At 40.8% G+C, this 16,870-nt stretch overlaps 1 protein-coding gene across 1 annotated transcript in view; it reads right to left on the bottom strand.

The window, feature by feature from the left end:
• Window positions 1-16,870, bottom strand: part of LOC124016106 (syntaxin-1B) — a 73,113-nt gene continuing 56,243 nt past the window's right edge. The window contains exons 5-10 of the mRNA XM_046331634.1: window positions 16,273-16,346; window positions 12,037-12,145; window positions 10,528-10,601; window positions 10,119-10,256; window positions 8,165-8,275; window positions 1-7,629 (exon numbers count right to left, since the gene is read on the bottom strand). Of these exons, the coding sequence (XP_046187590.1) occupies window positions 7,549-7,629; window positions 8,165-8,275; window positions 10,119-10,256; window positions 10,528-10,601; window positions 12,037-12,145; window positions 16,273-16,346 (587 nt within the window). The 3' untranslated portion in view covers window positions 1-7,548. The remainder of the gene's footprint in view (window positions 7,630-8,164; window positions 8,276-10,118; window positions 10,257-10,527; window positions 10,602-12,036; window positions 12,146-16,272; window positions 16,347-16,870) is intronic.

Below are 16,870 nucleotides of genomic sequence, written 5' to 3'. Positions count from 1 at the left end.
TACACTGAACAATCCTTTTATTTATTCATTTTTTTGTTATCATTTCAATATGTCTGTCGGGTTAGTTTTTTAAAATCGTTTTTATTTTAAATTAAAATTTGACACACTTATAAAAGACAGCATCTGCATAGAGTTGTCATCTTAAAGATCCATGGAGAAAAGGGAGAGAGAGAGAGCAAGAGGGCTGGGGAGGGGAAATACTGGCACATCACACTAACTAAACAGAACAGCAAACAGCAGTACAAGAGAGGGAGAGAGAGGGACAGATAGTTTTTTACATTACGGTACGCACACACACACACGCACACAAAAAAAACGGGACACAAGTTGCATTTCCAGTCAAAGTTGCAGCAAACGATCCAACTGTCCTCTTTTTGTCAGTCTCTCTCAGTATCATTTTCTTGTTTCCTCGATCTCTTCCACCCTGACCAACCCCCCTCTTCACGGACTTTCACTGAACATGATGGAGTTGTTCTCTTCTGCCTGTGTTGTTACACATTTCAAATCACTTCTACCAACTGTGGCTTTCGATCTGCAACCAAAACTGTGTTGTGGTTGATCGAAGTCTGGGTTAAATGTGTCTCACTTCTGCATGTTAGAGAAAGCCCTTTTTCTTTTGTATTGCACATAAAAGTGGATTTCTATATTGTCACAGGGCCAATCTTTCAGTATGATCCACAACGTTCCCTTTGAGGATGATCAGACCTCCTTGGGTTGCTCTCACAATTGGGACAAAATCCTCTCAAACTCAGTTGTTTGCATCTGACGCGCTAAGATATCAGTACAAAAGAGGACAAAACTCAACGCAGAGCCTAACTAATTTCAAGAATTGAAATTCTTCTTACAATTTTGACAATATAAATAATTGCCTCTCCTAGTTCTCTCCCATGAACATAGGAGAGTTGCAACACTTGCCAGACATTAAAGATCACACAAATGAGCGCTTAATGACTTTAAATGTCATGACCACTACGTAATGGCGGGTTCAATTAAGAGAAGGACTTGTTTTTTCACCACAGTACACTTTCCACAGCGATGAGAGACCCTAGACCCATGAGAAGAAGCCCAAAGCCAAGTGACAAGGTTGACATTGTCATTATACAAGACAATGCCAATCACAATGACAGGGCTGTTTTTGGCTGACTACCAGCTACTAATTGGAGACAAAGAGAGTGTTTGAGTTCATATTTGGCCTGGAAGCAGGAAACCGAGACAGCATGGCAACATGCATTGCCACTCCCTTCTTACTACGGATGGAGGGAAGCACTATTCATCAGAGACGGATGCCTCTGAACGAAATCAAACGGGTGGGGTTTTGACTGATATGGTTGGTCACACAAATGATTCTTTCTTTTGTCCAAACACACATTAAAACTGAAAGAACATATATGTACAGACAGTCAGTCCAAAGAGGGGGGGGGGGACAGTGGGTATGGGGCAGAGATCGAACCACTTCACAACTTTGACCGGAACAAGTTTCTCAGTAGTTTTATACATGGACATGCAAGTCATTTTTTCTCTCTTTGAAGTATTTACAATAATTACAAGACACAAAGATCCAGTTCAGTTGGACAAAATTGCGAGCATTTCAATATTACTACTATTATTTTTGTTAACATAACTCCTTTATTTCTTTAAATCATTGCTATAATATAATCACTCATTTTTTTAGTTTAGCATTTGATCATTTTGCCATTCTTTCTCCCTCAGTTTGCACAGGTTACTGCATTTTCTTCTCATTATAACAATATATTTCATATCTATTCAGTTTTCTGTTAACCTACTGTTAGCCATTCAGATAATGATCGACTTTCTGAAGTCACAATTTCGGGGCACCATTCCTACACCGCCAACCCCGCTCCCAAATAGAACACTGATTACAAAGGAATACTGTTGTGAGATATGGTGAGTATTTTCCAAAATAGGACCATAAAGCAAAGACAACAACAAACGGTTTCGTCGTGGCAAATAACAGTAGCACATTAGTAAGCCACAATAGAAATGAGCATCTCTGAAGAGGGCTTAGTTGGTTTTTGAAATGAACCTCTTCTGTGAAAGCAGTTTGAATATTGACATAACGTTGAGGATAAAAGCCAGGGGCCATTGCATAGGGCCTTGGATTTCTTGTGGCTACAAGCAAAGCAAATATGTATGGGTGCCCATATATATAGCCAGCGAAACTCCAAATATGAACCATGATAAAATAAAACATGATATTTCGTTTTGAAAGATCGAACTGGTTATAATTGCAGTTCAAGACCATATTCAAACCCCTTTTCCAGAAGAACGTTTTGTCTTTCCATTGACTGCACCGACAAGGCTTCGCACTGACAGAAGCTAGATGGCCAGGTCATTACCGTCATTCCTTCTCCACTCATTTTACAGAACGCTTTCTCTATGCTCACTACGCTTGGGGGCCATTACCGATGTGCCGCACACCCGGCACCTCTTTTCACTTCAAAACAATACAGGAATAGAAACATAGAATACTTTGGTTCATCCAGGTCAGTGCCCTTATATTCACCAAAGTTGATCTGGGTACACTCCATTCAGGTGTGTTGCCAGCACACAGAAAGCAAAGCAGGTGGGCGTTGAATTGGGTGGTAAAAGAGGGCATAACAAAAAAAAACATGTCGATATTGTGTGCATAAAGATAGGTGTATAGACTATGCAGAAATAATAGTAGTCACTGTTGTCTCCATTGGACTCAAGTGTCAGAGGACTGCATGTACATCATATGATTATCCATCTCTTCTCACTGTTGCAACCATGAAGACTACAAACTACGAATGATTAAAGGACAATTTGTGAAGTCTATTCAACAAGTCATTTCAAACGTTTGAATCAATTAGCTGACAGATCAACGTACAATGATTTGAAGGTGGGGATATGATCTGGATGATAACTCTAGATTCCTATTATTATATTATAAGCATTTTTTTGTAAACTTGACTTTCTTTGTGCTCTTTGATCAGGTGACTGAGAACACGTGGGGCAAAATGCTTTGGTTGGAATTTGGTAACATATATAAATAGTGTATTTTTGTTGTTCTGTTTTCAACATAAAACTGGAACTCAACAGCTACAACCCATGGACCTGCTAAACCCAAACAGCCCTTACGCCTAGTCGCGTGCTCAATGTGTGATGCAACTGATCTGCGCCGATCACAGACGTGCACACACATACTGTACACAAACAAACGTTCATGCTCACACACAAACACACACACGCACCATCGTTTTTTTTTGTGCCAGGGACGAGGGGCATGCACACAAGGCCTAGGAGCTCACAAGTTGCAGTCGCAGCTTTAAAGACTCACGATTAACGTTTCCTCACAAAGGACACATACGCCACCATAGAAGCACACAGAGCAAAGTGGGAAAGATGCCATGGGAGAGAAAGAGGGGTACAGAATGGAATGTATCAGAATTACTACTAGGGGTTCTGCCATGGTGGGGAAAAACCGCACACTACAGTACTCTGGATGAAGGGTGAGAGGACATTTTGCACCAAACAGTACCCAGAGGTTTACACACACTCGTACATACGTAGATCACCTCTCTGGACGTACCACTGTAAATATGGTGTCTCTGTAGACTTGCGATAAAACAGACACCAGCAGTGATATAACTATAAGCCCTCACCCCGTCCTCAGTGAGTAAATATAAATAATTGATCGATAAATTAAACCGTGAATGTGATAGACAGTGTTTTCTTATAGAGTGTAAAGTGCGCACATGATCGAGAGCGGAAATCACCATGCAAACTCACAAAGCCGAAAGTTGCATGCCTTAAAGAATAAGGGCTCCCGAGCCATATTCCTTTTAAAAAACAACGACGACATCAATAAGAACCCCATTTTAACTGTACATGTAAGTGGTTGGACACATTAAATACACAGAAGCTTCAAAATAACATGCTGGCCAGTGCTGGAATGACTTGAGGACTACAGTCAGATTCCCCCCTGAATCTGTGGGTGGAGATGTTGGTCAAATTAACCTACATTTCCCGTTTGCCATTCCTATGCCCTCAATATCTCTTGCTGCAGAAAGACGTTCTTGCCATGGAAAGATACAAATTGGACTTCAGAGGCTCACCAAAGTAATATAAGCGCCTTTAAGTCATGGTGGGACTGAAATATCACGTCTCATGTGGTGATCGAGATTGTACAGAACTCAAAAGTGGTTACCGGTATGCACGTAGAAAACAGTGACATGGGTTAGTCCTGAAGTTAAATCGTGTTAAAATAGAGGCCATTTTTTGTTGTTGTTTCTCGCTCAATGTGTTCCAAGCTGTACGTGAGTGCCAAACTCCCAATGTTATGTGGTTGTTCATGGAAAAAGTCAGCAACGCAAACTCCCATTCTGTAAGGACATCCCACTATCAAAGGCCACTGTTTCACACTCAGAACCAAAGAGCCTTTTGCATGGATTTGTGAAATGACCGAACCTTTCATTGAAGGTTTCAGCTTCCTATTTATTGCAAGTATTGTCCTTATGATGATATGGTGGGCCTTAGCACAAAGCATCAGCTAACTACTACTTAGCACTTGAAAAGGACATGATTTGGTTGGCCGCTGAGCTGAAAGTGGAACATAACTTTAATGTAGTTACTATAGTTTCAAGTTTGGACAACAACAGAGACAGTTCAATGTCAGTCAGGGATGACCATCATAGGACCACTTGACTTAGAAATTCACCAATAAACCGATGACTTAGAAAATAACATTCCTCGCTGATGACAATGACAGGGGAATGACCATGTAACTGTGAAGGGTGAGTGGGTGTGTATTGATTTTGTAGCAGCCAATAGGTAAGATGAATTAGGTCTAACTCTGAAATATCCTATCCAATGTCCTGTGAGATTTGCATTAATAGACTATTCTGTGTCAGAAGGTTAATCTAACGTGATTATCTGTGTTGGGGCACCCGTGAAGTAAAATCATCTGCCTTTGGTTTTACACTGAACAGAGTCACTTTTGGCATTTGGAAATGTTGAATTTTTAGCTACATTTCCGTAGCACTCTTAAAATCCAAGTTCAGAAAACTGAAAGCTGGCTCCTCCCTTTGAATATACAATATTAAGGACATATTCAACACAAAATTAGTATTTTAAGAAAACATTTGACAACATATTGTTTTTTCCTTACAATTATTACATATACAGTCAAAGTATCAATTACAAGAAAACACAGTTTCATCTTGTAGTGGCCAACATAGTCTGTTTGGGCACTTGAAATGAAGAAGAGTACAACTTCTGACTTACATTTAAGTCATTTAGCTGACGCTCTTATCCAGAGGGTAGTACAGGAGTAATTAGGGTTAAGTGCCCTTGCTCAAGGGCACATAAACAGATTGTTCACCCAGTCAGCTCAGGTATTTGAACCAGCAACCTTTCAGTTACTGGCCCAACGCTCTTAACCGCCAGGCTACAACTTATATCCTATGACGTTCCTACATATAGGAAGCTAATGTCAAAGGATAATTGGGTTACTATTTAAATTGGCTATAATCAAATCAATACACCAGCAATACGATTGTTGCTTTTTTTCAATATCTATTGATCGTAGAGTATATTCTACACTCTGATTAGGTCCATGTCCAATCTAGAACACAGGGGGTATAAGGCCTTGTCATATGAACTACACTGGGACACTATTCCATGAAGGTGACCCCAAACAGTCAGAACGCTTCAGTTCATCTAGTCGGGGGCCAAGACCATCAACGCATGCCAGGGAATTGGGACTTCGAGGGCAAGAGGCTCACGAGTCATGATTTAGATCCAGTCATTCCCCGCAGTTTGGATCTTAATCTGCGGCATTACAGCGCTGGCTTCAACAGAGTCACTGTGACATCCGTGTCATGTTGCCATGCATATTTCCTTGGCAAGGTAGAGTTGTCTCCGTCAGATAAATGTAGCAGCATTCATATCTGTTCTTAGCCTGAACTCAAATGGCATTGGTTTGTAAGATTGTGCAATCATAGAGCACAGTATTCTCTCCTGACCTTGTCATTCTGAACTGGTACGAGTTCAGAACCACCAACGGGCTATTAAGAGGGAAAACGCCCATCTTTATGAAATGGCACCCAAACAACTCAAGCGGAGGGTTAAAACCCTTCAAACTCGACATGACCTACCGATTGATAGATTATCAATACCTAACATGTTTTATGAATCGATTCTATAGTTGCGTGTTTTTTAAGATTATATCTTTGCTTAGTAAAAAATACAATTTCACATAGAGGGGCACACAAACTTGTTCCATTCAAAGTACCCATTTGCTTATATGTTTTTAAAATAAAGCAAACTGCAAAATGCTAAATATAGCTAAAGGTCCATTGGAAATATGAGGCCAGACTATTTGTCACAGGACACGTCACACACTACACGACCACAGTAGAACTAACCACTTCCAAAGCAAGACATGAGACTCGACACCAGGGCTAGCCAGCATTTCAAGTTTTGAGATTCCGTTGTTCAATTTCCATCTTGACTTTTTAACATGTTCCAATTTTTTTGCAAAATCTGTAGAACAGGCGTGACGGCTATAGGTCTCTCTTTCTTTTACCTCCCTCTCTTCCTTCCCTCTCTGGTGTATCTTTACTCTGTCTGTTCTCTTTTAACATCCCTGGGAAAACTCGAGCTGATCGGCTTTCTTTGTCAAAATTGCATCGTTCGACCGTCGGTTTACCCCCCCCCCCCCTCACCTCTCTAATCTGTCTCTCTGAATTTGGTTTCTGCCGCAGACATATCGAATTAGCTGAAGACCCTGAGACATTCCTCTCTCCATGCTCCTACTGTATGGATAAGAGCAGAGAAGGGCTTTGATGGAGCACCTGCAAACTGTCAGTTGTTTTTGTTTTTTAAACCTGCTACTGCAGTGCCACGCCTTTCATCTGCCGTTGTAACAGCTCCATGGGTGTCAGCTCCTGTCCCTATTGGTCGAAGTAAAGACATTGTTGCAAATGAATGCCTATCTAGGAGATTTGATTAGCCCATTGGCAGGTTACTCAAATTGACTACACTAATTTGACTGGCTGTTTAACCTGATTGACAGGAATAATCAACCCATGAGAAGTCTCTAAAAGACCAAAACCAAAGTCAGTGTCTCCCAACGAAACGTGATTATTGTATCTATGAAATAAGGTACACCGATCATCCTAATTCCCTTCTACAGTTTTGTGCATTATGTTCTAAAATCGCATTCCAAGTAAACTACCTTTGCTGGAACAACACACAATTTAGCAGTCATTGGCACTGTCCTGGAGATCCCCCAAAAAAGAATGAAACGTTCCAAAAAAATATTTTACGTCATATTTCTTTCCAGGTAGCTAACCCATGTGCTGTTTCTTATGTTCAATACATTTACATGTACATTGCAAATATTATGTTTATTTGTATGTTTATTGTCGTATTTTTTTGGTCTTTGTTTTTTCAACCCCACCCAACCACTTTTAGAACGTTTTCCTTATCTGATATTGTATATGATATTTTTCTCTCTGTGTTTTTTTTTCCTCTTGTGGCCGTCTGTCATCGTTGTCGTCGTCATTAAAAGCCCAGGTATCCGCCGATAGTGGACGCCAAGACGACTCCCAGAATAGTACAGCAGACGATGATCATGAGCTTCTTCTGCAAGGGGGGGACAAGGTGGTGATGGTGTTAGTGAGACACAGGGAGGCTTGTGATTGTATACATGCTACGGGACAGTTTTACGGTCAGGGACAATGCCATTTATCTATACAACACATCAGTGTGTACATTGTGTCCAAAGCTATCACGCCTGAGGAGGTTGGTCGCTTGGTAATCACTGAGGTACTGAGAGAATGAGGGTGGAACGCCCAAGAGGAAATGCACTGTACATGAAGAGGTGGTGGATATTATTATTATAAGAGTGTGTGTGTGTGTGTACTATTTAATAATATAGTATGAGGGGGTGGTGGGCATTTCTGTGGTGTGATTGATTGTAGGAGGATGCTGTGCCTATTTTAGTATGTGTGTTTGTTTGTATGATGTCATACGTATAGTATGTATATTAGAATGTATACATGTATGTATACATCCTCATGTAGGTCGAGGATGTGGGTTACAGCAAAGTGACAGTGATAAAACATGTGTATGCACAATACATGCGTTAGCCCTGCTCTACGGAGAGCCTGTGACTTACCTTGCGAGCCTGGCTCTGGTATTTGACAGCCTTCTTGGTGTCAGACACCGCCCGCTCCACAAAGTCCACGGAGTGCTCCACGTTGTACTCGATTCTGTCAATCATCTCTCCCTGTAAACAGCAAAAAGCACCGTCCTCAAAATGCAAGGGGACTGAGGAGAATACCTTGTCCATTATCACTTAAAGTCAGCCTCAACCCACATTGTATGCATATGTTTCTGCCCCATGTTTGTATAAGGCTCATGTGTGGTATTGTATTTCTGGTCTTTTGAATCCAAACAAAGCTTCTCGCACAAATATATGCTGTTTCTATTCATTTTCATTTTTATTTAAGTGATATTGATGCAGGCACTTAGCATCTAAATGTCGTCTTCCATGTAAAAGATGGATTTTTATTTTATGTTAACAAACGTATTGATTCATAACTGAGATGAGCATAGCTAAGTACCTGTGTTTATTCATCACACACAATTGCATGTTGTCCATGAGGAAAAGCCCTCAAGAGAAAGAGAAGAATTGTCACCCAAAAGCTTTTCTCCCCTATTGTACTTTGGATGAAATAATCCAACTCACAAACGGTTTATAGTGCATGAGCTAAACTTAGAAACCATATTTCCCTGTTACCCAGAAGCAATTTCCTAATTTAGGTCGTCCTGATGAGATTCATAGGCTCTTATTGGATGTCAACGGTCATTTCTTCACAGTGAGAATCGAAATTGGCAACATAGTATTCTCATATTGTATCTCACATAATGTATAGAGATGCTATGTAATATTAATAAATGTTCTGTAAATATGAAAATATTTGATCATGTAACTTAATTAAGTTAAGTTTTGGGAATAAACTGTCGTATGTTAACGACACATGTAAGACAACAATTCTAGAATATCATCCAGTATTTAAGTGATGTTTTTTCTCATGCATTTTTAAGGTGCAAGTATTTGCTATACCATTTTAATCTAAGTGCAACCACAATGTACAGCCAGAACCCTGAACGTACTGCAAGAACCCTTCATTAATTATGTCACGACTTCCACCGAGGGCGGCTCCTCTCCCTGTTCCGGCGGCACTCGGCGGTCGTCGTCGCCAGTCTACTAGCTGCCACTGATCCCTTTTCTTTTGGTTACGTCTGTTTCGTGTTTCACCTGGTTTCATTTTGGTTAATTAGGGAGGAGGGGGGGGGGTATTTAATCTCGCCATTTCCTTTGGGTTTTTGTGCGGGATTGTTTTAGTTTGACTGTCAATGTGTTTTGGGTTGCGTTTTCTTCAGTTCATTTTTAACAGGTGGTTTTTCCCCCTGGACTGTGTCTGAGTGGGGTTTTGTGGTTACTGTTGTAGTCCGGTGTCCTGTTATTTTGAACTTGTTTAAATAAACGCCCCTTTTCCTTCAGAACTTGTTTCTCCTGCGCCTGATTCCACACCCACCCACGTCTCCTTGGGGATATCTGACAAATTAAGATAACTGAGCCCTAGAAGCAGAGAGCCGGCTACACTGATGAAACCAGGATATAAACATATAAACATGTCCAACATAGAACGATAACAGCATGCAACATTTGTCCTGTCTCAAAGCACAATTACTCAAATATGCCTGTGAACCCACACGCCTGAGGCTAAATGTCATACGTTCACACGTTCAGCTCCAAGTATCTGCCCTGTTCTCAGACAATTGTGTCAAAAATGAAATCACAGTTGGACAGATTTCATTATGGAAGACGTGAGGCACAGTTCGAAGATACATAGAATCTACAATGTTTTCATTTTAACATCACAAAAGGACTCTTGATGCCATTGGTGCAGAATTAAACCACACCCTTGATATTGGCATGAGTAGGCCCGATTGTAACCTATTCGATTGTAATCTGTGCTCAACACAAGGCTAATGGCATAAAACTGGGCTTTCGTGAATTCATTCATCTTTTAAAAACATTTCAAATAAAAACAAAACTTTACCTGGCTCTCGACCAGCATGGCCATGTCCACAAACATGTCGTGCAGCTCACGGATGCTGTTCTCCAGCTTGATGATCTCGGTGTGTCGGGTCTCAATCTCATTCAGGGCTTGCTTGTCTATCTGAGAGTCCATCTTGATCTAAGGACCCAAAACAAAGGGTTGAGAAGGAGACCGAGGATGAGGATAGAAGAGGATTTGATGTGTTCCTTTACCACCTGTAATAATCAACATTCTTCTTCTGGTAAAATTCATATCAGGACATAGCGGTAGTTCATTGAACGCAAACGTGACAGATGTAGCGAGTTAGCTATGACTAGCCACACAGGTCATTAGCATCTGTGGTCCCCATGCCTTCGCTGTGGATATATGTCTGCCATGGGGAATGGCCTGGCTCAGGTGTTGTACTCACGTCATCGGTGAAAATGGCAAGCTTGCCACTCTCCAGCATATCCTCCAGCTCCTCGTTGGTGGTTGTTCTCCCAGCTGCCGAGCACATGCACGCACACACACACACACACGCACGCACGCACGCACGCACGCACGCACGCACGCACGCACGCACGCACGCACGCACACACACACACACACACACACACACACACACACACACACACACACACACACACACACACACACACACACACACACACACACACACACACACAATGAAATATATTGCCAACAAATGATCATAATGCTTTGCCTGATGCACTTCAAGTTTAGTTATTTAAATCAACACATTCCCACTGTTTTAGTGCCAATTTGAGGCACAGCACAGATTTTGGGTAGTAATGAAAAAAGACCATGTATCTCTAACCAGATGTCTAGAATAATCTAGATCAATTTAAAGCTCTAAGGTATCCTAAAAATATGACTCAAAATGAAATAATATGAAAGAAAACACAGCTTTTAAATTAAATGTGTGAGCTGAATTACAATCAAGCTATCACTGTACTATAAGGAAAGTATTTTGTTTTTGAAAACTGCATGACTATACAACTTATCATTGGCTAATATGTGGTCATATGTGGCCATTCAACCCCCTTGTCTACTTAATATTGTCTTAATAAACTTAAAATGCATCTATACTGCTTAGTCTGTCCCAGTCTTCGAAAAATACTGTGTCTGTGCATAATACTAGTTGATGTCCGGATCTCAGATGTCACTATGGCTGTGAGTTGTGTATGTAACGCTTGCCAGTGTCTGTATCTGTGTACTTCAGTATTATCTAATACTTCAGTATTAAAAGGATACTCACTGTCTGTGAATTACAGTCTGTCTCATATGAAGGTCAGTGAGGCTGCCTTGAAAATATCCTTACGTCTGCAAAACCCATTTTTGTGTCTGCACTGTTGGGTATCAGTGTATATTTAGTAAGAACTCTGGCTATTTCTTGTGTAAGATACTAACGTACCTCCTTGTCAGTCGGTGTAACCCTGTCTGCTGTCAGCATGTGTGTGCATGGCATTAGTCTTGTTGATGTATTACCAATCACAAAATCAATCATCCAATCAATCAATTGGATTATATTTGTGCAGCCTTTTTAACAAAGTCATTTACAAAGAACGCTAAATGAAGTCTGGGTCTAACCCACCTTAAAAGAGAGAATCTAGGTTGGTAATGTCAATATACTGTAATGTCTGTGTACTGGATGGTTCTATGCTCTACGAACTGTACTGTACTTGAAAAGTATTGCCATACATAGATACTATATAGAGAAGGGTTCCCCAACTGGTGGCCCACGGACCGAATTTGGCCCGCGGGTGGAATGATTTGCCCCCCCATTTTTTTTTCATTTGGCCCCCCCATTTTTTTTTTTCATTTGGCCCCCCCAATGATCCATGATATAGAGTATAGTATGGAATGTCAGCGGTGCCTTAACTGTGCCCTATGATGGTGGTGGGCTACAGATACTCACTGATCTCCAGCTGTCTCTGGATACGGTCCTTGCAGCGGTCCCTGTATTTGGACTGCGTGGTGTTGTACTCGGTCATCACCTCTACAAACTTGCGTGACAGCGTCGAGTGCTAAAAGAACAGACACAGGGAGATCAGACGGGGGGGGTTAGGGAGTGGCCACTGGAGCAAAGAAAATAATAAATAAGGTCGATCAACACCATCTGATAATGTGATGATGCCTAATTGGCCATTTGCAGTGTGCATCAATCATGGCCTTGATGAAAATGGCAGAAACGCCTGCATATGTATGCACACACGCACCTGAATTCAAATAGTGGCTGCTGCATTAGAGATTTTGCTGATGCTGCAAAGTCAATGACAGTGGCAGTTGAACGTTCCGTCCACCAGAGGGGATCATTGAGTATCACTGAGCCTTGTGCATTGAATTACTGCCGAAAATAATACAGGCAGGGGTCAAAGCAAGGATGGCTCAATTCTGTGTCCTGAAGGGAAGGCCTGATATTCAGCCCAGCTCTGTCTCCTGCTCGGCTTGCCTGAATAACCCACTAACAATGCAGGGCAGAGAATAAGGGAGAGGTACACTCTTAGAAAAGTGCTATCTCGAACTTAAGACGGTTATTTTGGCAGTCCCCACAGGAGAACCCTCTGAATAACCTTTTTCGGTTCCAGGTAGAATACTTTTAAGTTCCATGTAGAACCCTTTACACAAATGGTTCTGCAAGGAACCCAAAATAGTTCTAATGTTTGCTATCAACGATCATGGTGGGGACCAAAACAACATTTTTATATGTTAATTCATCTGCAGTGCAAATGAAGACTGCACACTGCATCAGCAGTAACTATCATTTCCTGGAACAAAAAAAGGTTCTACCTCAAACCAAAAAGGGCTATCTTTAAGGGGACAGCCGAAGAACCTTTTTGGAACCTGTTTTTTCTAAGTGCAGCTATGGTGAGGATGGAAGAGAGGCTGGAATTTGTGGCAGTGAGTCAGAGGATCAGGTGGTTGAGAGAGTCAAGATATTCAAATGACAGATATCCTTTCTGGCCACCTCTGAAGAAAATTGGTTCAGAGTGAGATTATCTGAATTTCAAATGAATGAACATTTGGGTGGTTTAAAAGAAAAGTGTCATTTTGAAAAAGTCACAATTCAGTGCAATTTCAGTATTTGATAATAACTCAAATACTGAGCTATATTATATGCTCAAAAATAAGGGGAATTATATTATTTTATACTAATACAATTGCTCAGCGAAAGAGATGATTTTGTTCAACAAGTATTTTTCTTTGTGACTCGTGGCCTCATACTGTATATATTTTTTTAAACCTGCTGAAAATCAGGTGTTTCTACGTCAAATGGTTTTGTTATTTTTCAGTCTTTGTGATGTACACTGAACAAAAATATAAACACAACATGTAAAGTGTTGGTCCCATGTTTCATGAGCTGAAATAAAACGTCCCAGAAAAATGTTCCATATCCGCAAAAAGCTTATTTTTCTCAAATGTTACGCATAAATTAGTTTACACCCCTGTTAGTGAGCATTATAGCATTTGTCAAGATAATCCATCCACCTGACAAATGTGGCATATCAAGAAGCTGATTAAACAGCATGATCATTACACAAAGACAATAAAAGGCCACTCTAAAATGGGCAGTTTATTCACACAACACAATGCTAGCGTGAGCGTGCAATTGTCATGATACACTGCAGGAATATCCACCAGAGCTGTTCCTAGAGAATTCCATGTTAATGTCTCTACCACTTCGTTTTAGAGAATTTGGCAATATGTCTAACAGGCCTCAACTGCAGACCACGTGTAACCTCGCCAGCCCAGGACCTCCACATTCGGGTCCTTCACAAGCAGGATTGTCTGAGGGGAGGGACATGGGTGCTGAGGAGTATTTTTGTCTGTGATAAATCCCTTTTGAAGGAAAAAACTAATTCTGATTGGCTGGGCCTGGCTGACCATTGGGTGGGCTTCGCTCCCTCCGAGGCCCACCAATGGCTGCGCCCCTGCCCATTCATAGATTATTGCCATTCATTTATTTAAATTGACTGATTTCCTTATATGAACTGTAACTCAGCAACTTTATTGAAATGGTTGCATGTTGTGTTTATATTTTTGATTAGTATATATACAGCTGAAGTCGGAAGGTTACATACACCTTAGCCAAATATATTTAAACTCAGTTTTTCACAATTCCTGACATTTCATCCTCATAAAAATGTAGGAACCCCACAGTTAGGATTTATTTTAAGTATGTGAAATATCAGAATAATAGTAGAGATAATGATTTATTTCAGCTTTTATTTATTTATTCACATTCCCAGTGGGTCAGAAGTTTACATACAATCAATTCGTATTTGGTAGCATTGCCTTTAAACTGTTTAACTCGGGTCAAACATTTCGGGTAGGCTTCCACAAGCTTCCCACAATAAGTTGGGTGAATTTGGGCCCATTCCTCCTGACAGAGCTGGTGTAACTGAGTCAGGTTTGTAGGCCTCCTTGCTCTCACACACTTTTTCAGTTCTGCCCACAAATCTTCCACAGAATTGAGATCAGAACTGTGTGATGACCACTGTAATACCTTGACTTTGTTGTCCTTAAGCCATTTTGCCACAACTTTGGAAGTATGCTTGGAGTCATTGTCCATTTGGAAGACCCATTTGCGACCAAGCTTTAACTTCCTGACTGGTGTCTTGAGATGTTGCTTCAATATATCCACATGTTTGTCTATGTTTGGTTTCTGTTTCGGCCTAGTATGGTTCTCAATCAGAGGCAGGTGTCGTTAGTTGTCCCTGATTGAGAATCATACTTAGGTAGCCTGGGTTTCACTGTTGTTTTGTGGGTGTTTGTTTCCATGTGTGTGTTTGTCGCCACACGGTACTGTTTCGTTTTTTGTAGATTTCACGTTATCATTTATTGTTTTTGTTCGAGTGTTCATTTGTCTTTATTAAAAACATTATGGACACTTACCACCCTGCATCTTGGTCCGTTCCTGCCATTACACTGCAAACAATTGCTGGAAAAGGTACTTGTGTCATGCACAAAGTAGACGTCCTAACGGACTTGTCAAAACTATAGTTTGTTGACAAGACATTTGTGGAGTAGTTGAAAAACGAGTTTTAATGATTCCAACCCAAGTGTATGTAAACTTCCGACTTCAACTGTATATAAAGTGTAATATTGGGGTGCAAACTCAAAATGTAATACATTTCAACTCTATATCTAACATGGTACAGGTGTCTTCATTTTTAAAGCCCATAACCATGTGTGTGTGAGGTGTATACTTTGGTTTCAAAGTACATTTGTTTTAACTACCAACAAACACTTTGTGCCACAATTGATAACGGTTGGTAATTGAGCAGATTGACAATCTTTCACAATTCTATTCAGAGAATGTGGTGGCGTCATAATTTCACTTCATATTCAAAGAACATACTTTGGTTTTTGTGTTACTCTAAAGTTAACCAATGCTTTTAAATGTGGTCCTAGGGGAAAGATAATTAGTCCTCATACAGACGTCATAACCAAATGAATCTTTATTTGAGAATGAAGCTTCATTCACTATCCCCGGTTAATTTGAGAACTGGTTACAACCCAAGGGGGAGGACCTACCCCAAGCCAGCAGAACATATATCCTAATTTTTAATCGTTCGTTTTTTAAGCACATTTCTCACATGGCTTTTCTAAAACTCTTGATATATGCCAAGTTGTTTCATCTTAAAAGTACATTTGAATATATATTTCATAGCTTCATTCTTCTACATAATTGCTTACTTCATCCTTGAAATGACATGATCAATCTAACACATTTTCTATCATGTCAAAAGACAAATGTATGTCAATGAGCTTTTACATTCAATGGTGCATCACGGTCCATGGTCATGAAGGCCTTAGGAATTCCCGCTTCATAGGGGTATCCCTTAAGTCTCCTACTATATGAAGATTTATACACTAGGCCTAATTGGTGGTATTCTGGGTAGGCATCAGACCACATGGTTACAATAACATTATAGCTTTAAATGTCAGACCTGTATTCAAATAGTATTTGTTTTTGTTTCTTTTTCAAAGCCAAGTCTGCAAAAGTGTAGTTGGCAGAAGGCTAAACTGGTGGTGAGGCCATGTATTCTCCGTCTTTATGATACACCAGCAGCTTTATGTTTGATCAACACCTTTTTGGTACTTGGCATCTCCTCAGTGGATGTGCAGAAGATACGAGCGAGTGACTCACCTGTGTCTTACGAATTCGCAGGTCTGCAGATGATCTGTTCAGCCCCTCCTCCTGCTCAATGCTCTGCTCGATTGCTTGGGAAAGAGGCAAGAAACCGTGAGAAATAAACAATGGAACCGCCAAACAAACAGAAAGGAGATTCCCCCCAACTTCAGTCAGTAAACCTCTTCACCAGAGTCTGGTACTTTCTTTCTCAATTATCCATTATTTTACCAGGTAAGTTGACTGAGAACACAATTCTCATTTACAACAACAACCTGGGGAATAGTAGGGGGATGAAAGAACCAATTGGAAACTGGGGATTATTAGATGACGATGATGGTTTGAGGGCACCAGGGTTACCACCCCTACTCTTACAACAAGTGCCATGGGATCTTTAATGACCTCAGAGAGTCAGGACACCCGTTTAACATCCCATCTGAAAGACAGTGTCAATCAATCACTGCCCTGGGGAATTGGGATATTTTTTTTAGACCAGAGGAAAGAGTGCCTCCTACTGGCACTCCAACACCACTCCCAGCAGCACCTGGTCTCCCATCCAGGGACTGACCAGGACCCAACCCTGCTTAGCTTCAGAAGCAAGCCAGCAGTGGTATGC

Source organism: Oncorhynchus gorbuscha, linkage group LG26 (assembly GCF_021184085.1).
Source record: "Oncorhynchus gorbuscha isolate QuinsamMale2020 ecotype Even-year linkage group LG26, OgorEven_v1.0, whole genome shotgun sequence".
Classification (NCBI taxonomy): domain Eukaryota; kingdom Metazoa; phylum Chordata; class Actinopteri; order Salmoniformes; family Salmonidae; genus Oncorhynchus; species Oncorhynchus gorbuscha.
The sequence above is the reverse complement of the archived record's forward strand: the minus strand, read 5'-3'. Positions and strand labels throughout refer to the sequence as shown.